We start from the raw sequence: 24,407 nt of genomic DNA on the forward strand, positions 1-24,407 counted from the left end.
ATTGAATACTGGGCTCATGGTGATAAATACATGAGGAAAGAAGAATGATTAAGATACAGGCATGGACCTCTAGGGCTTATCAGGTTAACATTAGCTTTTTTTTTCTTTTTAAACAATGGACTTCCTGGGCATATGTATTCCTTCTATATATCTATATATCAGGGAAAATTAATATTAAATCTATATATCTATATAAATATATGACAAACTTATAATGAACATTTAAAAAATTCCTTGTAAAAAACTCAAATTTATTGTGGATAAGAGTGTGACTATCAATACTTTTCAAACTTTATTACACACATTTGATAGAAAAAATTACTCTGGGTTATGACTTGTGACTTTCATTTCGACTACACATTTTTGGGTTTGACTTGCTACTTTTATTTATACTACAAATTTTTGAACAGTAAATACTGACCTCAATAATCCCCATCCACTGAGAAAATGAATAAGATATAGAAAATATATTTTTTAAATGGATGTTTTTGTTCCATAACTTATTCCCTGGAACAAAGTAGAAAAGACCATGGAAGCTCTACTGGCACATATAGGCCACTGGGGTCTGACCATGTAAATCACAGCTCAGTACTCTTAATGGTACCCAAGTGACTTCCCAGACTTCATGCTACTTCAGTGACTGTACATTAGCTGGAATTCACCATAAGTTACACTCATTTACTGGCTGACTGCAGGCTGAGATTCCATTCCGTTTCATATGCAGGAGCAGGAGTTTAACGGCACTCCAGTGGCCTACGAGACTTAATGCAACTTCCACAAGGATCTATGTCAGGCAAAGGCAGACAAGCTGGGGAGAATCAGGCTCAGGCAATATTAATTTTTAACCCCCAGAATCAGACCAGTAGGGCCTCCCCACCCGCCTCCATGTGTGACAGAGAGCTGCTCAACTTTTAGTCCAGGCCACCAGCACTGGATGTCTTCAAGAACCTCCTTTCCTAGCTTCCTGCCCAGCTTCTGGCTCCCTCGAGCTCATTCTCCACACCAGCAGAATACTTTCTCTAAGGTACACATTTCATCTTCTTACTCCCCTGTTCAAAAAGTAACGCCCCCCAATACCCTCAGGATCAAATTCAAACTTATCAGGGCTTATTTATTAGGCCCTACCTGAGCTTCCCTGGTGGCTCAGATGGTAAAGAATCTGCTTGCAATGCGGGAGACCTGGGTTCAATCTCTGGGTTGGAAGATCTGAAGGCGGGCATGGCAACCCACTCTAGTATTTTTGCCTGGAGAATCCCCACGGACAGAGGAGCCTGGTGACTACAGTCTATGGGGTCGCAAAGAGTTGGACATGACCGACGACTTAAGCACAGAACAGCACGTGGTGTGAATTCAGTCTCTTAGATTTCTCTTGTCTCTTCCTAGGAATGCTGACCACACACCCACACAGATACACACTGCAGCCTCACACATACTTTCTTATACTAAGAAAGGAATCACACTCATCAGGCATTTACAGAATGGAAGTTTCTCAGAGACTGTTGTGGGTATCGTGGCCCTTGAGCTGGGCTAAACAAAGCTCACAGGGAACAAACAAAGTGAAATAAAAGTCCCTCAGTCATGTCTAACTCTTTAGGATCCCATGGACCATAGTTCACCAGGCTCCTCTGTCCATGGAATTCTCCAGGCAAGAATACTGGAGTGGGTTGCCATTCTCTTCTCCAGGGGATCTTCCTGACCCAGGGATCAAACCTGGGTCTCCAGCATTGCAGGCTGTTTCTTTACCATCTGAGCCACCAGAGAAGCCCCAGGGAACAAAGTGTCCCACTCTAATAGCTGATCTGATTCAGACTGGGTACCAGTACGACCAGATGAATTTCACCAAAGCTTAGAACACCAAAAAGCAAAGGCAAAACAGCAAGGACAATACTCCCAAAAAAGCTTCTGTGTGTATAGCTACTAAACCCACTTCCTACTCTACACAGGCCTGGGAGACAAGACACAATTGTGCAGAAGGCTGCCATGTACCAGACTTAAGTATGGATGGTGCAGGGGAGAAAGGGCGAGACATGACCAGGAAAAACAGACTCCCTTCTTCCATTAGGATCCATCCTCTAAGACAGCAGACCCGAACCATTTTGGCACCAGGGACTGGTTCCATGGAAGATAATTTTTCCACAGACCTGGGGTGGGGGGTGGATTATTTCAGGATGATTCAAGTGCATTACATGTATCTTGCACTTTATTTCTATTATTATTATATCAGCCCCACTTCAGATCATCAGATGTTAGATCCCGGAGGTTGGGGACCCGTGCTTTAAGATAGTTTCTGTCCGATTCATAAGTCTTCATTTACAATGTTAGATCACAGAATTAGGCTTAGTATTGAGAATTCATTTATCAAGATAAAATACAGAACTATTTTCCTTTCTAGACACAAATGATTTTACATGAAAAGTCATCTCCAGATAAAAAGAGAACAGAAATATTCTATGATAAATTGTTTGACATTTTATGTAACATTATATCATTAAAATTCCCCAAAGTAGAAAGAGCTCCCATTTAGAAGCCATTATTTCTCACTCAAGGAGTTTGACAGAGTTTGGTTCAAATGGAGCTCCAATAATGCTCAATATTATTCTTGGTAGAGTTGGGAATTAAGTTACCTTCCGAGCAGGGTGGCAGTGGGACACTTTCTTTCCCATTAGTGAAAAGGAAAATCTTACCTGTTTAAATAGTTTATTATTGTTAAAAAAAAAAAAATCATAGCCATTATTCTTTTCTGGCAGGGAGAGGAGAAATTCCTTTCCTGACTAGAACACTGGAAAAATCTTTCCTTTCAGAACATCTCTAAGACAAAATTAATATTCATTCCATTGTTGTTGTTGTTTTTTTTTTTTTCTATTTTTTGGCTGAACTGCACAGCATGTGGGATCTTAGTTCCCAAACCAGGGATTGAACCCATGCCTCCATTCATTGAGAGTGTACAGTCTTAACCACTGGAGCACCAGGGAAGTCCCTCCATTGCCTTCTTTTTAAAGTTAAGAACTTTTATATTCTGAATGGAAAGATTATATATGTTATGGAAATAAAAACTTTTCAAATTAGTTCAGTCCACAGCACGTATGGGCACATCTAATTACAGGCACAGTTACTATCCTAGAGGGTACTGTGGACCCAAAGAAGCCAATGTCATGAGTCTATCCCTTGAGGAAAGTTTAAAAACACACAATCTCATGAAAACACCACCATGAAATATCAGCTTGTGTTACCTATGTAGGCACTGTTAAGTTCTGACAGGGAGCTGCTCAGTCAATGAAATGAAAACATCTAGTTTGACTCGGAAGGACAATACACAGAAAATACACAAAGAATGTCAAGAAGGGTACTCTTGGCTGGGGGTGAGGATAAACTATCCAGAGGAGAAGATTCAAGAGTGAGAGGTTTATAGCCCACGAGAAAGAGAGACTCAAGAAGGGTGACAGAAGTTTCCTGATCATTTAAGAAAAGAATAACAGTTTAGGAAAAGAAATGACATTCTTTATCAGAAAAACCCAGGGATCTGAATGTTGATCATACTATATTAGGACATAGGAAATGTTATGATTTCTGATTCTCCTTTTAAGGATTGCAGGAGGTGGGGGAAGCTGTTATAAATGCAAAGATACAACTGGAGCTGGAAAAGGGGAGTTGGGGTTGGAGGTGCCCAGGGGAGGAATATGCTGATCAAGCTACTTCCTAAGGCTTGCCCGTCCACAGCTCACTACACGAATTCAGGATGTTATCCTGAAAACTCATTCACTGTTGCTCCTCTTACTTAATGCTTCCCTCTATCAGTCCCCATTTCCCATCTTTACGATCTGGCTAAAGTCCTGTCTTCCCAATCAGCTTTCCCAGACAGTTCTTCTCAGCATTGACTTGACCTCTGGGAACGTAAGCTCAAAAATAATCGATACCATTGTTCTTGTACTAAACAAGCCTTCATTGGTCTTGTTTTCATAATGACAAGTTCCTTAAGAACATGTGTTATATTTATTCACCTGGCTCACATGAAGAGGGCTTCCCAGGTGGTATAGAATTTGTCTACCAGGCAGGAGACGTGGGTTCGATCCCTGGGTCAGGAAGATTCCCTAGAGAAGGAAATGGCAACCCACTGCAGTATTTTTGCCTGGAAAATTTCAGCGGACAGAGGAGCCGGCAGGCTACAGTCCAGGGTATTGCAAAAGAGTTGGCACAACTTAGTGACTAAACAACAATAACATGTGGAGAAGAAGAAACTGTGTTCATTTCAGGCCTTTGAAGAGCTTCATGGAGGCTCCAGCAGGAGACAGAACTAGTTATTTGAGAGTTCCAATTCAAGATGGTAATGACAACAGCATCCAGAGACGACACAACTCTCTTAATTAGGTATAGGAAGAATGGAAACCTTTCCACAATTTTTTTTTTTAATATGGTGAAGGTAGAAGGCCATTTAGAAGGGGGATCTGAAGGCCCAACAGACAAGAGGAAAGAAAACACCTCTCAAGTTCCTTATTTATTCGGCAACAAAAACAACAGTGGGGAAAGGAAAAAATAACCATATAGCAATTGTTTATTTCTCAGGCTTTTATCAAGAGGACACACACTTTGCTTATTTCTTTTGAACTAGATGGTGGTGTGTAAAGGCTTATCTTTAAAAAGTAGATTATAATTACTACTTCAGATACAAATTATATGAAGAATATTAAATGCAGGGCCTATAAGCACCTTCTGGAAGGATTTAAAATGTCTGAGTTTCCAGAAAGAAAATCCCACAGAGTTTAAAATCCAATAAAATCTTAAACTGACTAAAGCATCATGAATTTTGAACAGCTCATAAAATCTCACTGATCTAGCTCAGTCAGATATCGATGTATCATCAGTGCATACGTGCTAAGTCACTTGAATCGTGTCCGACTCTTTGAGACCCTATGGACTGGTATCATGGGTATATGAATGAAAAGAAGGGACTCGGTTGCAAATGAAAAATTTCAAATTCAGAATGCAGTAACATTCTGTGTGTTTACCACCCATTTATACTTCAGGATTTCCATATCCCTTGTCTCAGGTTATTTCCCACATCAGTATGTGAGATAATAATTATTATTATGGGCCACCTGTCGCTTTCTAAAAAGCAGAGATAATGGTGATTTCCTGGCCCAAGAACCCTGAGTTAGGGAGTGGCCATTAACTCCACTTTCAGGCCAGTGTTCACCATTCTACCACACCAAATCCATCCTTTACGTGCTCTGACTCAGTAATGCTGAAGTGAGTTATAATATTGTGAAAAGTGGTAATTTTATTTTAGTTTTTAGTACTGAAGTAGAGTTGACTTACCATGTTGTGTAAGTTTCTGATGTACAGCAAAGTGAGTCACTTATATGTATATTAATACATATTCTTATTCATATTTTTTCCATTATGTTATTGTAAGATATTAGTTTCCTGTGCTATCCAGTAGGTCCTTGTTTATCTGTTTTGTATATAGTAGCTTGTATCTGCTAATCACTTATATGTGGAAGCTAAAATATGATACAAATGAACTTGCTTACAAAACAGAAACAGACTCACAGAGGTAAGAAAACAAAATTAGGGTTACCAAAAGGAAAAGGAATAAGGGGGGGGTTGAAAAGTGGTATTAATTTTTGGCTACACAAACATCACTGACACACAAAGCGAGAGACAAGGGCATCTGAGAAATTTTTCATAAATGAATCTGGAAACAAACGATCTCATTTCTAAAAGACTTCTTCATTATAACTCTTTTGAAGCTGGTAAATAATTTTAAAAGTAAATTATACAGTCACCCAAAAGATAGTGTATCAGAAAGACTGGCTTTCTTCTTGTCACCATGAGGGGTTCCTACAGGGAAAGGGTGGTGGTCTTGTCAACCGTAACAAACAAGAAACAGTCCTGCTAGGAGACCCTGTGTGGCCACCCGGTTCTATAGGTGCTAAGCAATTATAGTTTAAAACTAAACTGATCCTTCCAAATCTTTATTAATAAATCCTAAGTACTTTTCATAGTTAAGAACCCAGTCTATGTTGATTTATAACATGATTTAAAATGATAAATCAACATTTTGTGTGTGATTTAACCTAGAGAACACTGCCCAGCTATAACTTCAAAAAAGTTCCAAAAAAAAAAAAGGTAACATATAGGTCAAAGGTCTACTTCACAGAGAACAAGGACTCGCATTAAAAACCAGAATCCCAGCCAACATAAGAATGCTGGAACCTGCAGGGGCCTGTCTGTACTTACCATGTTTTAGAGCATTTTCTAGCACTTACTCAGCAAGCAGGATGCTATTTGTCCCCCGTGTATTTTCACAAAAGTCCATTTGCTTTTCTTCCCTGGCCTCTTTGCCATGGGCTATGTCCATCATCAGGCGCGATCTATGTGGCAGAAGTCAGCGCAGCTCCCTGGGGAAAGGCCTCTGAAGGCCAGATGGGCTACTTCTTAAAACCAAAGTTTTCTTCTTTTCTTATAAGAAGGATTTTAAAGGACCAAGCCAAGGACTATTCTTTTATATCTCAGTAATAATTTTTCTACGTCAAAGATAATTTTTAACTAATGTCATAAAGATGGCAAAGCCTTAATATTTACCTTTATTGATCTATTTCTCTATATTTTAATAAAAACCAGTTCACACAGACAAGAATGTGGATACTGATAACTAATTACTGCTATTACTGACTTCAAAAGATTTCCCTACAATTTCCAACATTTGTCACTTGAAATAACATAAGATGCCAAAATACGTAAAACCAAATATTACTGCTAAAAAATCAACTTAAGCAAGAAAAAAAAATCTGCAATGCAAAAATTTCCACAAACTCAAATATAAATGTGAGCAGACTGGCAAAGCAATTAAGAGAAATTGTGAACAATCAGGGCGAGCTGAAATGGCAATTCTCCAATTATAACTTTCTTCTGTCACTTTATGCCAGAAAGTGCAAACTTCAAATGCTTTATCAGAGCAGATTATTAAAAAGGTTTAGTAAATACTTCCTTAAAACTGTATATTTGCAAGCTAGGAAAAATATCATTTCTATAGGTAATGGAAAAACTTTAATAGTATATTTTGCTAAGCCATTTTGAAGTTCTAAAAGCCTAATAAACTGAAAGACTTCAGCTATATATTCAAAAAACTACAGACAGGCAGACCAAAGAAAATCAGGGGGGTTGCCCTTATTAGATTATTATTGGATGGTTCCCACTTGATAACAAGCCCTAGAGCAAGTAAGCTGCAGAGAACTATGGAACTGTCACCCTTCCATGTCCCATTAACAAACCTCTGTCCTTATTTATGGCCCTTCCTCACTGGGTGGGCCTCCAATCTCTTTAACAGAACAAACAACATTATACACTGAATACAAAGAGGGAGTTAGAATTTGCCGTTATTTTCTCCTCTAAGAGAGAGCAATAAAGCCTAAAAGAAAATAAACAAAGTAGGGTTTCGTGCATGTACATCTGTGTAGTCCCTCTCATCTACCTAGGCAAATCCTGACACCTTCTTGCTACAGAATGACAGAATGTCCCCCACCTCATTGCTATTCTGGGGCAATAAAGCACTCAGAAAGGCGTTCTACACAACCACCGCAATTCTCCAACACCTCCATCCACTCCACCTACGACCGTGAACACAAGGCAGGACTGCTTTGAACACACCACGATAATAAACTAATCAAGGATTTTACGATGGGTAAATTCCAAATTCATTTCCCCAAACGAACAGAATTAGAGTTGTTATGAATCTTAACTTCTAACTGCCATTGTGATAGAGGCCTTTCCATGCCCAGCAAAACATTCATGTATTTCAGACATCAGTTCAGTTCAGTTTAGTCGCTCAGTCATGTCCGACTCTTTGCGACCCCATGAATTGCAGCACACCAGGCCTCCCTGTCCATCACCAACTCCCGGAGTTTACTTAGACTCACGTCCATCAAGTCAGTGATGCCATCCAGCCATCTCATCCTCTGCCGTCCCCTTCTCCTCCTGCACCCAATCCCTCCCAGCATCAGAGTCTTTTCCAATGAGTCAACTCTTCGCATGAGGTGGCCAAAGTACTGGAGTTTCAGCTTCAGTATCATTCCCTCCAAAGAAATCCCAGGGCTGATCTCCTTCAGAATGGACTGGTTGGATCTCCTTGCAGTCCAAGAGACTCTCAAGAGTCTTATCCAACAACAGTTTCAGACATACTACCAGATAAAACAAAACCACAAGCTGGTCAACCTGCAAATGGCGATCAATAGAACTAAGTTATCATGGCAAGCTGGGTTTGCCTCAAAGCTGAAGCTTAACCAGTTAAGAGGCCAGACTTAGTTTGAATTGCTTTTAGTGTGAAAATTGTTTGCATTTTCCTTATTTCAAACAGATTTCTAAACAAAATGTCATTTTCTTCCTATGACTCAGCCTCAAAATTATTATTTTTGGCTGTGTCATGTGGTATGTGGGATCTTAGATCCCTGACCAGGGATTGAACCCATGCCCCTTGCAGTGGAAGCACAGAATCAACCACTGGACCACCAGGGAAGTCCCTTGGCCTCAAAATTATGAACAGTCTCTTGTCTTCGGTGGCTGATGGTACTCTTTAAGTCTATAGTGTATAGGATGTGGGGGAAAAATGAACAGGAATGACAGCAATAGGTCCAGAACTTGTGGTTTTTAAAATACTATAACTAAAAGATTGATTTCAAATCAGATGCCTCTTTTATACAAAAGGAGAATAAAGTTTGCTTTTGACAAACTGGGCAGATATTCTGTGAAACAGGTCGGTGAATCAAAGGCTAAAGTTGTTTCTCCTAAATGGTTTCTCTGCTCTTAGTACATGTGAGCATGTGTGTGTGTACACACCGCCCCCCAGACATAAACACAAACTTGCACCCTCTTCATTCTTGCTGTCAGTGTCCTCTGATTGGCAGCACTGAAAACACTGTGTACAGGATCTGCGCAGTTGACCCAGGGGTCTCCAGGCACCCTGTGTCAGTCTATACTCCCTCATTCAGTTCGCTCATTTGCATGTTTGTCAATGGCGTGTGAAGAAAAATCTCACACCATCCAAATCTTCTCCCAGAAACAGAGACTGACCCTGGGGAGCAGGAAGATATCAAAAAGTAACAGTAAGGATTTCACCTCCTGGAGCTAACTCTGCAGTCCTTGATGAACAGAAACACTTTGTCCTTCTCTGTTAAACTGAAATTTCTAATCTTTAACTGGATGCGCAAAAGAGATCCAATGAAAGCAGAGATAGAATTTTCCAGAATCTTGCAGCAAAGGTAAAAGCAATCAGATTTTCCAGTCCCTGAGGTTTTACTCCATGGGCTTTTACTGTTAGTGCATATAAAGCAAAAATCCAAGCCATTTTGGCTTAAAACAGCATGTACTGGATTCATAAGAGCCTGCCACAGACAGAAGTGTTGAGTATTAGAGCTGGAAGGATTCAGAAAGTTTACCTGGACTAAATGAGGGCACCAAGGCTAGCCTAGTTCACAGGGCCAGGCAGTGCCAAAATGCCCACAAATTCCCAAATAAATCTTTTCTTAAGTTCCATTAAAAAAAAAAAAAAAAGAGTGCTCAGAAATGAACTGTCTAAAAATTTTTTTTCTAGAGCTTCGTGAGCTGGTATTTTTGACTAATTACATAGTGGGCTATGTGACGCAGTGTGTCTCAGCTATAAAAAGAGCAAATCTACTCTTCAGGAAATAACTACTACCAGCAACTACATTTCTTTTTCTTTTTTTGGTAGTTTTCTATCAGTGCCTCCCCTATAGGTGCTGTCATGCAATTGAATAGAAACATGGCAGGGTCTGACAATTCTAAGCCATTCTCCATTTTGATGTACTCATCAGCATTTTCAGGTTCTTATGCTTTACCACTGGAGAAGGGAATGGCAAACCACTTCAGTATTCTTGCCTTGAGAACCCCATGAACAGTATGAAAAGGCAAAATGATTGGATACTGAAAGAGGAACTTCCCAGGTCAGTAGGTGCCCAATATGCTACCGGAGATCAGTGGAGAAATAACTCCAGAAAGAATGAAGGGATGGAGCCAAAGCAAAAACAATACCCAGCTGTGGATGTGACTGGTGATAGAAGCAAGGTCTGATGCTTTAAAGAGCAATATTGCATACGAACCTGGAATGTCAGGTCCATGAATCAAGGCAATCTGGAAGTGGTCAAACAAGAGATGGCAAGAGTGAATGTCTACATTCTAGGAATCAGTGAACTAAAATGGACTGGAATGGGTGAATTTAACTCAGATGACCATTATATCTACTATTGTGGGCAGGAATCCCTCAGAAGAAATGGAGTAGCCATCACGGTCAACAAAAGAGTTCAAAATGCAGTATTTGGATGCAATCTCGAAAACGACAGAATGATCTCTGTTCATTTCCAAGGCAAACCATTCAATATCAAATAATCCAAGTCTATGCCCCAACCAGTAACGCTGAAGAAGCTGACATTGAACGGTTCTATGAAGACCTACAAGACCTTTTAGAACTAACACCCAAAAAAGATGTCCTTTTCATTATAAGGGACTGGAATGCAAAAGCAAAAGTAGGAAGTCAAGAAACACCTGGAGTAACAGGCAAATTTGGCCTTGGAATATGGAATGAAGCAGGGCAAAGACTAATAGAGTTTTGCCAAGAAAATGCACTGGTCATAGCAAACACCCTCTTCCAACAACAACAAGAGAAGACTCTACACGTGGACATCACCAGATGGTCAACACTGAAATCAGACTGATTATATTCTTTACAGCCAAAGATGGAGAAGCTCTATACAATAAACAAAAATAAGACCAGGAGCTGACTGTGGCTCAGATCATGAACTCCCTATTACCAAATTCAGACTTAAATTGAAGAAAGTAGGGAAAACCACTAGACCATTCAGGTATGACCTAAATCAAATCCCTTATGATTATATAGTGGAAGTGAGAAACAGATTTAAGGGACTAGACCTGATAGATTGAGTGCCTGATGAACTACGGACTGAGGTTCGTGACATTGTATAGGAGACAGGGATCAAGACCATCCCCATGGAAAAGAAATGCAAAAAAGCAAAATAGCTGTCTGGGGAGGCCTTACAAATAGCTGTGAAAAGAAGAGAAGCGAAAAGCAAAGAAGAAAAGGAAAGATATAAGCATCTGAATGCAGAGTTCCAAAGAATAGCAAGAAGAGATAAAAAGCCTTCTTAAGCAATCAATGCAAAGAAACAGAAGAAAACAACAGAATGGGAAAGAGTAGAGATCTCTTCAAGAAAATTAGAGATACCAAGGGAACATTTCATGCAAAGATGGGCTCGATAAAGGACAGAAATCATATGGTCCTCACAGAATCAGAAGATATTAAGAAGAGGTGGCAAGAATACATAGAAGAACTGTACAAAAAAGATCTTCATGACCCAGATAATCACCATGGTGTGATCACTCATCTAGAGCCAGACATCCTGGAATGTGAAGTCAAGTGGGCCTTAGAAAGCATCACTACAAACAAAGCTAGTGGAGGTGATGGAATTCCCGTTGAGATATTTCAAATCCTGGAAGATGATGGTGTGAAAGTGCTACACTCAATATGCCAGCAAATTTGGAAAACTCAGCAGTGGCCACAGGCCTGGAAAAGGTCAGTTTTCATTCCAATTGCAAAGAAAGGCAATGCCAAAGAATGCTCAAACTACCGCACAATTGCACTCATCTCACACGCTAGTAAAGTAATGCTCAAAATTCTCCAAGCCAGGCTTCAGCAATATGTGAACCATGAAATTCCAGATGTTCACACTGGTTTTAGAAAAGGCAGAGGAACCAGAGATCAAATTGCCAACATCCGCTGGATCATGGAAAAAGCAAGAGAGTTCCAGAAAAACATCTATTTCTGCTTTATTGACTATGCCAAAGCCTTTGACTGTGTGGATCACAATAAGCTGTGGAAAATTCTGGAAGAGATGAGAGTACCAGACCACCTGACCTGCCTCTTGAGAAACCTATATGCAGGTCAGGAAGCAACAGTTAGAACTGGACATGGAACAACACACTGGTTCCAAATAGGAAAAGGAGTATGTCAAGGCTGTATATTGTCACCCTGTTTATTTAACTTATATGCAGAGTACATCATGAGAAATGCTGGACTGGAAGAAACACAAGCTGGAATCAAGATTGCCGGGAGAAATATCAATAACCTCAGATATGCAGATGACACCACCCTTATGGCAGAAAGTGAAGAGGAACTAAAGAGCCTCTTGATGAAAGTTAAAGAGGAGAGTGAAAAAGTTGGCTTAAAGCTCAACATTTAGAAAACTAAGATCATGGCATCTGGTCCCATCACTTCATGGGAAATAGATGGGGAAACAGTGGAAACAGTGTCAGACTTTATTTTTCTGGTCTCCAAAATCATTGCAGATGGTGACTGCAGCCATGAAATTAAAAGACGCTTACTCCTTGGAAGGAAAGTTATGACCAACCTAGATAGCATATTGAAAAGCAGAGACATTACTTTGCCAACATAGGTCCATCTAGTCAAGGCTATGGTTTTTCCTGTGGTCATGTATGGATGTGAGAGTTGGACTGTGAAGAAGGCTGAGCGCCGAAGAATTGATGCTTTTGAACTGTGGTGTTGGAGAACACTCTTGAGAGTGCCTTGGACTGCAAGGAGATCCAACCAGTCCATTCTGAAGGAGATCAGCCCTAGGATTTCTTTGGAGGGAATGATGCTGAAGCTGAAACTCCAGGACTTTGGCCACCTCATCCGAAGAGCTGACTCATTGGAAAAGACTCTGATGCTGGGAGGGATTGGGGGCAGGAGGAGAAGGGGACGACAGAGGATGAGATGGCTGGATGGCATCACTGACTCGATGGACGTGAGTCTGAGTGAACTCCGGGAGTCTGTGATGGACAGGGAGGCCTGGCGTGCTGCAATTCATGGGGTCGCAAAGAGTCGGACACGACTAAGGGACTGAACTGAACTGAACTGTTGCTTTAAAGCCACTGTTCAAGGTTATTGTAAGGATTAAATGAGACAATATATGCAAAATAATTAGAAAAGTCTTGGGCCTATGATAGTTGCACAATCAATGGTAGCTGTTATTTTGTGTTACGGACAAGAGTTTTCTACCTTGATAGAGCATAGCTTGTCACGTTCCCATTGTCCTAATTGTGGCTTCCGAACTAAATTTTGTGTTTAAAATGGCTTTCACCTCCATTTTCCCCATCAGATCCTCTCAAAGTTGCACTGTGACTGCAGGGATTTCTGGGGCATAAGGACTCAGTTTCTACTTCTTTCCTTCCCATCCCTGTGTGCTAAGTCACTCATCGTATCCGACTCTGCAATCCTATGGACTGTAGCCGTCCAGGCTCCTCTGTCATGGGATTTCCCAAGCAAAAACACTGGAGTGGGTTGTTATTTCTTTCTCCAGGGGATCCTCCCGACCCAGGGATCAAACCTGGGTCTCTTACATCCCCTGCACTGGCAGGCAAGTTCTTTACTACTGGCACCACCTAGGAAGCTCAGTTCATTTCTTTGTCCAGGACCCTTCTGTGTTACCCATGGCTCCTGCTTTCCAGCACCCACCACCACTGTTGCCAACAGAGCCTTTCCTCTCTTCTGATTTTCTTGATGTTCTTGGCTGCTTTCTCTTGTTTCTTCTACATTTTTGTATGATGTACACAAAGCCTGACCTTTGCTGACAGTGATTTTCCTTCCTTGCCAGCATATTAGTTAGATCTGGATCTTTTCTAGCCATGATTATTTGATTACTGGGTTCTTGGAACAATCTATGCTGGTTATATATATAATGTATATATCAAATTTTTATATTTATTTCATATATATATATATTTTTTTCTTCTTCCTGGGAAATGTAAGAGAAGGAGAATTTGGCAGTGCTTCCTAATCTGGAACTATTACATGATGATGATGATAATGATAATAATAATAATCACCACCACCACATCACTATCAAAATGAACACAGTTAAATGAAACTAAGCATTTAAATGCTTACCAGTGCTAGATGTCGGTCAGAGTGATAAGTCATGTCTGACTCTCGCAATCCCATAGCCCATTAGGCTCCTCTGTCCTTGGTATTTCCCAGGCAAGAATACTGGAGTGGGTTGCCATTTCCTTCTTCAGGGAATCTCCCCAATCCAAGGATCAAACCAGCATCCCCTGGATTGCAGGTGGGTCCTTTACCACTGAGCCACCGTAGAAGCCCATACACAGATAATCTCAATGAATTCTAATCACACTACAGTGGGTATGTGTATGCACTCAGTTGCTCAGTCGTGTCCAACTCTGCAACCCTGCCAGGTTCCTCCATGGGATTCTCCAGGCAAGAATACTGCAGTGAGTTTCCATTTCCTCTTCCAGGGTATTTTCCTGACCCAAGGACTGAACCTGCATCTCCTGAATCGGCAGGCAGATTCTTTACCACTGAACCACCTGGGAAGCCCACTGCTGTGGGAACAGACGATATTCAAGACAAAGAAATGGAGTCATGAAGGTGAACCCATGCTGAAGTCCCACAATAGCAAGGGCAGGGTGTTCAACAGGCAGCTTGACTCCAGTACCTACACTGTTTGCCAGAAAGCAAGATTATATCTTTAGTCCAACCTTCTAAATCTGACAAACCAAAGAGGTGATCATCATAAATCCTCCTGAAGTAAATCAGCACAACGCCTAAAGCATATATGCCACCACTGAGTTAGTTCGAGTCATCTTGGTTACTAAAGTACTTCTTCTAATATTGTGAAATCCTAATGTGAAGTCTTAGCAACTAAATCTCTGAATAACTCATCATATTTTATATTTTAAAGGTCAAAAGATCTTGGAGAAAAAGCTAAGTAAAATATCAATACTCCCAAATCACTAAAATATGTAGACTGTCATCCAGGATTCTAAGAATTTTTAACAGCTCTAAGAGTGATATGAACAAAAATCACTGTTATCCATTAAGGATAATAGAATTTGGAGAATTTTAAAAATAATTTTATACATTATAGAAAGTTTTATATTGAAAAACAGTATTGAACGACAAAGGTCAACAGATTCCCACAACTGGACATATAGTATCATTTCATCCATTTCATTTTATTTTATTGTTAAACTTTACATAATTGTATTAGTTTTGCCAATTTTTTTTTACAATGCACTTGATGTTTAAGAAATTCATATTAATCAGTTATTTATCCATATGTGACTATAAGTAGTCTACAGAATATCATGTATCATTATCCATCATCATTTTGGCAAGTTTCAAGTTAACAGCATGGTATTCTCTGGCTTGATGTGTGAAAATCATATTTTCAGATTACTCTAAAAATGAGCAAAGTGCCATTATACAAACATTCATATGAAACAAAATTTTAGTGAAAATGGGTTCTAAAATCCCACTGGAAAGACCATTCAACCAGAGTATGCCTAAAAACACAAAAAGTTTTAATGCAATATCCCAGATGCAATGAAATCTATGACTAGAGAGCAATGCTACATTTAGTTCTACAAATGTCCTTATTTCTGCTTTAAAATGAAGACTCTTTTCCTCCTCCAAGTTAACTTTTTCTTCTTCATTTCCATTCTTCTTTATACTCTTAAGCTATACTTACATCTGATAGCTAGCTAGTTCTCTTAGGAATTTTCTGCCACATAAGCTTTTGATCTGAGAGGAAAGGAGGGAGGGGACATATATATATATATATATATATATACACATACCTATGGCTAATTCATGTTGATGTATGGCAGAAATCATCACAATATTGTAAAATAACTATCCTCTAATTTTAAAAGATCTTTAATTTCTTCAATATGGCCAGTTGATAATACAGTTATTAAAGTAAACTTGAATAAATGAAAAATTATGAACTGAATCTCCAATATTAGGACATATGCCAAAACTAGAAAGCAAAAGATTACAACTGCCTTAAAAAAGAACTCTCAAGTGCCGCCCTTCTTGAATTCCCCAAGATACAACCCTGTTTTTACTTCTAATCCTTCTCAGACTGACAACTTAGCAAAATATAATAGTTACATATGACTAAAAGAATGAGGTGAAAAAAGAAAAGACACAGAGTCCATGTCTGATTTCTTAATATTAGTGTTTCACTTCACCAACATAATAAGTTTACTATGACATACCATAAACATTTCTAAACACTTACTTGCAATTTCTATACTCAACACATTGTGGATGGTAGCCAAGGGGCTGGCTGCACGTGGGCTCAAGCCCAGGAATCACACATGTAGGTAATCCCTCTTCTCTGGAGGGCACTTCATCTATTTCATTTGGACTCTTAGGACCCACTTCTCCTTTAAGAGACCTGTATGCCCAGGGTAGAATGGAACCCACCACAGCACCCAACTTTTTCCCCTAACTTTCCCAAGACTCCGCAATTGCATAGTTCATTTATCTGTTTGTCTACTTTCTCTCTACTTCACACAAATGAACTTTACAGACTTTACTCACCTTATGAACCATTTCACTATTAAAGCCTAAGATGGTTCAATTCTTCAATGAAGTCTCATCACTTTCTGTTCTTTTTATCCCTTTACTCAACTGACATTTAGCATGTACATAACCATAGTTCTTTTCCCAAGGCAGCTTTCAAATTTTGGAATCGGGCACAAAAGTAATATCCTTCTAACAATAAACATCATCCATTGTAAGACAGTTTTAACTTTGTAGCCATCAAGTATTTCAAAACTTTATAATTCAGCCCTTTTTATACCAAAGGCAAAACAAATATGAAAGGATTAATGGATCTGGTCCCATAAAATTTTACCTTCCCCATGCAGGGAAAAAAGCTCTTTAAAATGATAAACTGAAAATGTATCTATAAAACATTATACATAATGTTTTATAGAAATCATTATAGAATATAGAAATTTATAATGTTTTATAGAAAACATTATAAAATATAAAAAATATTTTATAGAAAAATATCTATAAAACATTACCAAAGTTTAAGAAGTGTAGTATAAGAAATAATAAGAAAAGATGAACATTACCATGTTAGAAAAGAAAAAATGGTTTATCAGCTCAATTTTCGAAAAATGCACATGAAAATAACAATAAAATCTCAGACCTTCCAAAATGACAAATTTTTAAAAGTTAAATATTTAATGTGTTCACTCTAATTCACAGCCCTTCTTTGTGTAAAAACATTACAAATCCTTAAATGAGTTTAAAACAGTTTACCTAGCCACACTTAAATTTACTCAAAGGGAATTATTAAGGATGCACATAAGACATTCGTAGAATTGCTCTAGATGTCTGAGAATGGATTAAATAAGATATATCTATGAAACCATGCAGCCATTAAAATGATGCTACAGAATTTATTGATATGAAAAGATGTTTATATGTTACTAAAAATAGCAGGTTACTAAGTGTCTTCAAACAGATGAATGGATAAAGATGTGGTGTGTATGTACATGTACACACACACACACACACACAGTGGAATACTACTCAGCCATAAAAAACATTGAGATTTTGCCACTTGTAGCAACATGAATGGACTTGAGGGGCATTATGACAAGTGAAATAAGTCAGACAGAGGAGGACAAATACTGTACGATATCAATTACGTGCTAAGTCACCTCAATATCAATTGTATGTGGACTCTAATAAATACAACTACTGAATATAACAAAAAAAAAACAGACTCACAGACATAGAGAACAAACTAGTGTTTTCCAGTGGGGAGAGGAAAGCGGGCCTACCCTATCTTGTCCGTTCCCCTTTTTCTCTCCCCACTGGTAACCACGAGTTTGTTCCCTTTATCTGTGACAGAGGAGCCTGGCAGGCTACAGTCCATAGGGTCACACAGAGTCAGACTCAACTGAAGCAACTTAGCGCACACACACGCACACGTATGTACACAGAGTACATGTACAACATGGGGAACACAGCCAGCATTTTGTAGCAACTATAAATGAAATATAACCTTTAAAAAGGTTAATCACTATGTTGCACACCTATAATGTATGTAATATTATATATCAACTACACTTCAATAAAGAAAAGCAAATAAAATTTTAAAACAGATATTTAATTCTACTATAGTGTGAATTATAGTAGAATTCGCTCAATCGCTCAGTCATGTCTGGCTCTTTGCAACCCCATGGACTGTAGCCCACTAGTCTCCTCTGTTCAAGGGACTTCCCAGGCAAGAATCCTGGAGTAAGTTGCTATTTTCTCCTCCAGGGAATCTTCCTGATCCAGGGATTGAACTCGTATCTCCAGCACTGGCAGACAGATTCTTCACCACTGTGCCACCTGGGAAGCAATTTGACTATAGTTTGGCACTATTGAAAGGATATGATTTATTGAACTAATTAGTAGTAAATATATATATATATTAGAAGAATGTTTAAATTATGCCAAGAACAGATTTCAAGTACTTTACAGACACATTTGCATGACAATAATCTGCCAATTACAGTAATGCCTACTCTTGAAAGAGTTTGACAATACAAACTTTCAGCTGTCATCCTTATGATATGACATGTACTTAACATTATATTTTGTCTGCAGTTTCAAAATCAGAACCCAGGAATGGGTCCTTGGAAGCAATATCTTGAAGATGCATTGAGTGGCTGTCAATTTGATCTCCTGGTCTTTGACAGATTATTTAGCCAACACTTATCACGGTTCCATTTCCAGAAATGTGATAATGAAGAAAACACAGCCTCTTGAAAAAAGCTGAATGGCGACAAGTGTCAGTTTTTAGGACAGTCCACATTAGGATATTACATCGTTGACTCCTACTTTTTTCCGTTCCTTTTTTCACTGATAGAAGCAAAGGCAGAAAACTTCAACATCACAAAAAATTTTAGAGCTTTTTGAAAAAGAATGTTAGTGATCATCCTGTCTAAGCCCTGGATGTTAATAACAAATAAGGAAATTTAGGCTCGGCGAATAGGTGTGTAAAGAGCCCAATGAGAACCAGGCATCTTGCCTCCAAGCCCAGTCCACTTACCATCATCCACAACTTATACAGAATAGCAGGGTCCACTTTAGAATCTAATTATCCTGTAGGGTTAATGAAAGGAGCGATGTCAGTATGTATACAGACCTTGCATCTGGTAGCTGTACGGTGCCTGTCCAGGTTGAGGGGTCCCAAAGCTTGTGCCATAGCTGAGAAATCCTGTCTGCCCAGGTGACTGAGATTGTGACAATCCACCTTCAGTCTTGATGCCTGCCCACAATGCACCTAAATCAGTTAGTGATAGCTTATCTATCTGTTCATTTTCAACAGCTGGTGAGTATACAAAAACACCCCCACAGCTATCCAGTCACAAACTTTTCCCAGTATTATCTCAATAGCCAAGGCCAAACATGCTTAGAGTGAAATACCCTTAACTCTACCTTCAATTAAAAAAACAAAAAACAGGATTATGAAAGATTTGAATGCCTGTCTCCACTGTTCCTTTTTTTGTTTTCCTGAATTCTATTTTTTATAAAATTTAACTCGTGATTAGTTGTTACAAAATTTAGCTTCTGTAATTAATTGTGCTGTTTTACAAGAGTTTAAGATCACCTTTATAGTCCAGAAATAGTCATAATTAAAATGAACTATATTGTTCTAAACACTGTTACATTAATGTCAAAATCAAAATATTTTTTCCTAAAAAGTGATTAAAAGTCTCTAACCTCATAGCATTTAAAAAGTTTTTTCTTTACTCTTTCTACCACAATGCTGATTTTAGTACATAATTTATTTTGAGGTCAGAGGTCGCAATCCTGGACATAGAATTAAGCAACACCGGAGGAAATCTTTTCCCAGGTATCCACAAAGTAAACACAAGGAAGGCAGAATAGTAAAAAAATTCAGTCCTACAGAACAGCATGAAGGAAACCAATGGTTCCCTTTTTGCCCCTTGTAGTTTCAAGTATGTATTCAAATATAATTTTTTAAGTGTAACCTAAAGTACACCTTTTTATGTATTTTTAAAAGTATGCTTTTTAAAAATCACATAATATAAAAATAAAGTATTTGTGCCCCCAAATACATCCCAAAGTACCAGGCTGACATCCTAATTTCAGGACTTGGGTTTGGCAGTATCGTTGCACAAGGCTCAGCCTTGGATCATAATTAAAGACAGTCATGAAAGTTAACAACTGTCTTTAATTCCCACAGAGGGAGGAGAGGAAAATGTCTGCCAAGGGAATTCACATTTCGGAATAATTTTACTTTGCACTTAAGATAAATAATATCTTTGGGATCTAGAATACACAGTAGTCTCACTGTTTATTTCCATTTTAGGGGAATTTCATCAGTAGAATGAATTTAGGTAACTTTCCTAAGGCAGTGGAAGAATCTGACTCTTGGCTGAGAGAGCTTACTCTAATTTCTGAAGTATCTCTAAACAACCTCATAATGGCCTTGCATCACAGTCTTAACACAACCTTGGCATTTAAAAAAATGTCACTTTCCCTGCAAAGGCAATCCCAAACCAATGAATAAGCCACACTTATAAATGGTCCCTGGAAAAACAGCTGCCCGATACAGGTGGTTTGATGGCTCCAGAAACTCACTGCCTTCTCATAGGGTCACAATAGGGATTTTCTCCTTCTCTCTCTCTCTCTGATGCTATACTGTTGTACAATTCAGTCTTCACCTGTGCCAGCTCTGTTTTCAGCCTGGAGGCTCAGAATGGGAATCTTTGTGGTAAGAACAGGTAAAGAAAAGCAGGAAGAGGTAGAAAATGCCCGTAGCGACACCCATCTCCATGGCTTCTAGCTAGGAGCTGGCAAACTCATCCCACTGGTTGACTCCATGCAGATCCAGTGAAGAACGGCATGACCCCTTCTTCCCCACGGACCCACTGCCCTTACTGGGAAAACATTTGCCTATCTTTTCTCACTGGGTCTAATTAAAAAGTCAGGGGACACATGTCCTCAGAGACAGTCAGAATTCTAAGACCATCAGAATCTTAACTATCAGTTTAGGGTTAAAACCCATAAATTTAAATTATGTGCTTTTCTTCCAGGAGCAAACAATGAAAAGAAAGCTGCCATATTTTTCCGTGCACTGGCCCAAGAAAAACAGAATGGCAGGCCAGAAGCTCTAGGGCATCTCCTTGCCTTCAAGGCACAAAAAGAGAAGAAGGAGGGTGGATCAGGAAAGTGCTCAGGACTGAGAATTATTTATTCCCAGATTTATAAGCACAGAAGGCTCTGGGATCAAGTCCTTCACACAAAGCCTTACTCTCACCACTTCCCCAATCCCCACCTACCATATGAAAACCCCCATTCTCACTTTACTAGTTGGGAGTATAACCTTAGAACGTCTGCTCATCTCACCCTACTGGACCAACTATTTCAAACAACAGAGACATCTGTTGATGGTTTAAAACTAGAGGAGTCCTTACCCAGAAATTGGCAAAGGGCCCAACCATGACTGAATGGGGAGGAGCAAAACAAAAAAACCAAGAGAGTTATGTGAGTAGCAGCCAAAGCAGTACCAGGAAAGGTACCTTCTCCTGGCAGCATTGATACATCTATAGTGCTTGAATATTGTTTGCCCTAGAATATACATTTATATTTCAAATCATCAGCTTGTAAATAAATTTTGAGAATATAAATTGGGGGATTGCCTTAATTGACATTACAGAATTTGAAGTCACACAATTCAAATCATGGAACCTTTTTCCTCTTTCAGCACAAGAACAGTTTAAAAGTAAATTACAGATAATTTGATCTGTATTTAACATCATTTTAAGAAACTCAGCAAAGTCATGGAAATGAAAGATAATTCTAGGAAGTCCATTTGATGCCTGTTTTTAAGTCTAGTTGAAAAACACTTCACTGGATCACATTCAGTTGTGATCTTTTTAAAATAAAACTATAAAAGCTGAAGTAATACATAATTTAGATTTTCATTTCTGTAAAATGTATATATGGGAAATTTGCCTGGGGTAAAGACAGGACAAAAAAAACAAAGATAATTTACCTTCTAACGATCAATGAAATACCTGAAGAAGAACATTATTTGTTTCAACATACTGAGAAGATTATGAAACAACAATAGCAGAAGGAAAATTAGAATATTGATCACAAAATAATCCACTAGTTTTTTCTTTCAGTCATTGCTTCCAAAATTTCATGTATTTTTTTTCTGGATCACCAGGTTTTATTTATTTTGTAATAAAATGCCAATAATTCATATTTTTATATTCCAACAAGTTGCAATTTGTTTAAGATTATAGCTACCATTCCATGGAAAAGAAGGTATTTTTGGAATCCTAAGATTTTTAAGAATTAAACTCTGAAGTTTGGCTGGCTTTATTTTTAATTTATAGGTATTGACCCTGTTAACAATTGAGTTAAATTACACCAAGATAAAAATAATCTCCAGGTGAGAGGGAACAAATAAGGATGTGAGCTTTCAATGTTTCCTGATTGGGCTCTTTCAAGTGCAGCCCAAGCCATGATATAGATCACTTTTCCTAGTGGTTGATAACACTGACATATGAAACGACTGCTCCCATCAAGTCTAGAGCCAGGGTTTGTTGAATGTGGCTTGTACTTCTCTAATCATAGCTCAGCACCTGATAAATAGGAAATGAATCTTCACCCCCAAAAGACTTCATTCGCAGAAGTTTTATCAGAAATATGCACCAGAATACTTTGGATTCCCAAACCAAGTGTTCAAATGGCAAATTAAGAACCGAGATATAAATGGGGGAAAAAAACCAAAGAGCAAGAAAGCATATGAACCATGCTATCCATCTGCCACTTCTGACCTCAAGATAAGCAGCCACCCCTTCTTACAATGTTCATCAGAAACAATCATATTAAGAATTCAGACACAAAAGGTGACAGCCCTTTCTCAAGTGACCAAGAGCCCCATCTCTATATACCACTCCTGTGACACTTTCACACGCACAGGTGTGCCCACTCGGCAACACCACTGCTAAAGCAACCGGATTACTCACCATAGGAGGAGATTCCATAGGGCTGTCCCGGCTGTGGGTACGTGGCGTAGGCTGTAGCTTGTTGCATTCCTGTAGTAAACTGTGTTTGCCCATATGCAGCCATAGTTTGTGAGGAAGGGGTAGGAAGAATATGTGGGTATGGTCTGCTATTTGTCAGAAATGACAGAAAATAGAAAGCCCATGCATTAGATGGAAACATGCAAGGTAACTGATTAACAACCAAATCATAAATTCTAGTTAAAGATTGTTTCTTCATGTATAACCTTCAACTATCATAGACAAAGTACTGAAATATTTCAGTGTCCCTCCTAGGTGATGCTCCAAATAAGTTTACATAAGTACACTTAAGTTTCTATGACACACACTTTAGTTTAACTTAAGATGTAACATGTGGGCACCAGACCTGACTTGAAATAAGGTAAAAGACTACTCGGAAAAGTTATTTATTGATTAAGAGAAAATACATCTTACTTGGAAGGATAAATCTGTGGTGGGGAGAACTGATGAGTTGGTCTTGGGCTGAAGCTGCTGCTCCCAATGGCTGGAAAAGAAAAATAATGCACAATCATGATAGAAAAACACAAAATATGTGTTTGATAACACTGACATAGTTTCAGCTCTGGGTAGACCACATGACATCATAGACCTTTCTGATCTGCAGAAATAGCAATTTCCTAAGTCGACATAATAGAAAGTTAGACTATACTAAGGAACCTACAGACACTGATTAAGTGATTCTGATTTGACATCAACTCTTAGAAAATACACTCACAATCTTCTTAAATACCAGTCAGTGATGACTTTTACAGTGGCAATGCTTTAAGAGCACAGGGAGTCCTGGCTACTGATTGGAACAATGCACTGCAAGGCGGGGGATGAACAGGGCTAGGCAGGACCGGAAAGTCCTCTGGTCTATTGTTTGGACTCAAGGGGAAACACACCCCTGAGACCATGGTACCAAGAAACACAGTCTAGTCTCTCAAGGGAGTAGAAATAGGACAGATTCTCATTTTCCTGCACTGATTCAGCAATTTTTTAAAATAAAAATGTATTCCTATATGAAATTTCTCAAGTTGCAAACTCAGCCTGTTATTTTCTTGCTTGGAGATGGATGTTCCTGTGCCTTTCAGAGATATGTGCTCCACTTGAGTGTCCAAGTCACAAAGTTGTGTTTTTGTTTTTAAAGAGTATTTAAGCATTCAAGCAGAATTTCATTTCTTTTTAATCACACAGATTTGACTCAGTAAGTCTCAGAAATGCACTAAACTCTCTTAGCAAATATTCTACACTCATTCTGAACTAAAGAAGCAAAAAGACATACTTTTTGCTAACACCTTAAAATGTTAATTCTTGGTTTCTATTTATGTACATAACTATCCTCATGCATTTACCTATACACTCATTTACATACACACATTTACATATATGTACACATTTATATACGTATTGCCCCCTTTACCCTCAAATTCTTCCTGTTCTTTTCCTGGCTAAGGTGC

General features: G+C 38.8%; 1 protein-coding gene across 9 annotated transcripts in view; it reads right to left on the reverse strand.

The window, feature by feature from the left end:
• The window catches only part of EYA1 (EYA transcriptional coactivator and phosphatase 1), a 372,747-nt gene that overhangs the window by 125,247 nt on the left and 223,093 nt on the right, over positions 1 to 24,407 (reverse strand). For 6 of the 9 annotated variants that reach the window (XM_061438966.1, XM_061438973.1, XM_061438971.1 and 3 more), the window contains 3 exons: positions 23,383 to 23,452; positions 22,912 to 23,057; positions 19,047 to 19,184 (listed from right to left, as the gene is read on the reverse strand). In XM_061438966.1, coding sequence (XP_061294950.1) covers positions 19,047 to 19,184; positions 22,912 to 23,057; positions 23,383 to 23,452 — 354 coding nt within the window. The remainder of the gene's footprint in view (positions 1 to 19,046; positions 19,185 to 22,911; positions 23,058 to 23,382; positions 23,453 to 24,407) is intronic. The other 3 variants (XM_061438969.1, XM_061438967.1, XM_061438968.1) reach the window with 3 other exon arrangements.

The sequence above is a fragment of the Bos javanicus genome, chromosome 14 (genome assembly GCF_032452875.1).
Source record: "Bos javanicus breed banteng chromosome 14, ARS-OSU_banteng_1.0, whole genome shotgun sequence".
In the NCBI taxonomy this organism is placed as follows: Eukaryota; Metazoa; Chordata; class Mammalia; order Artiodactyla; family Bovidae; genus Bos; species Bos javanicus.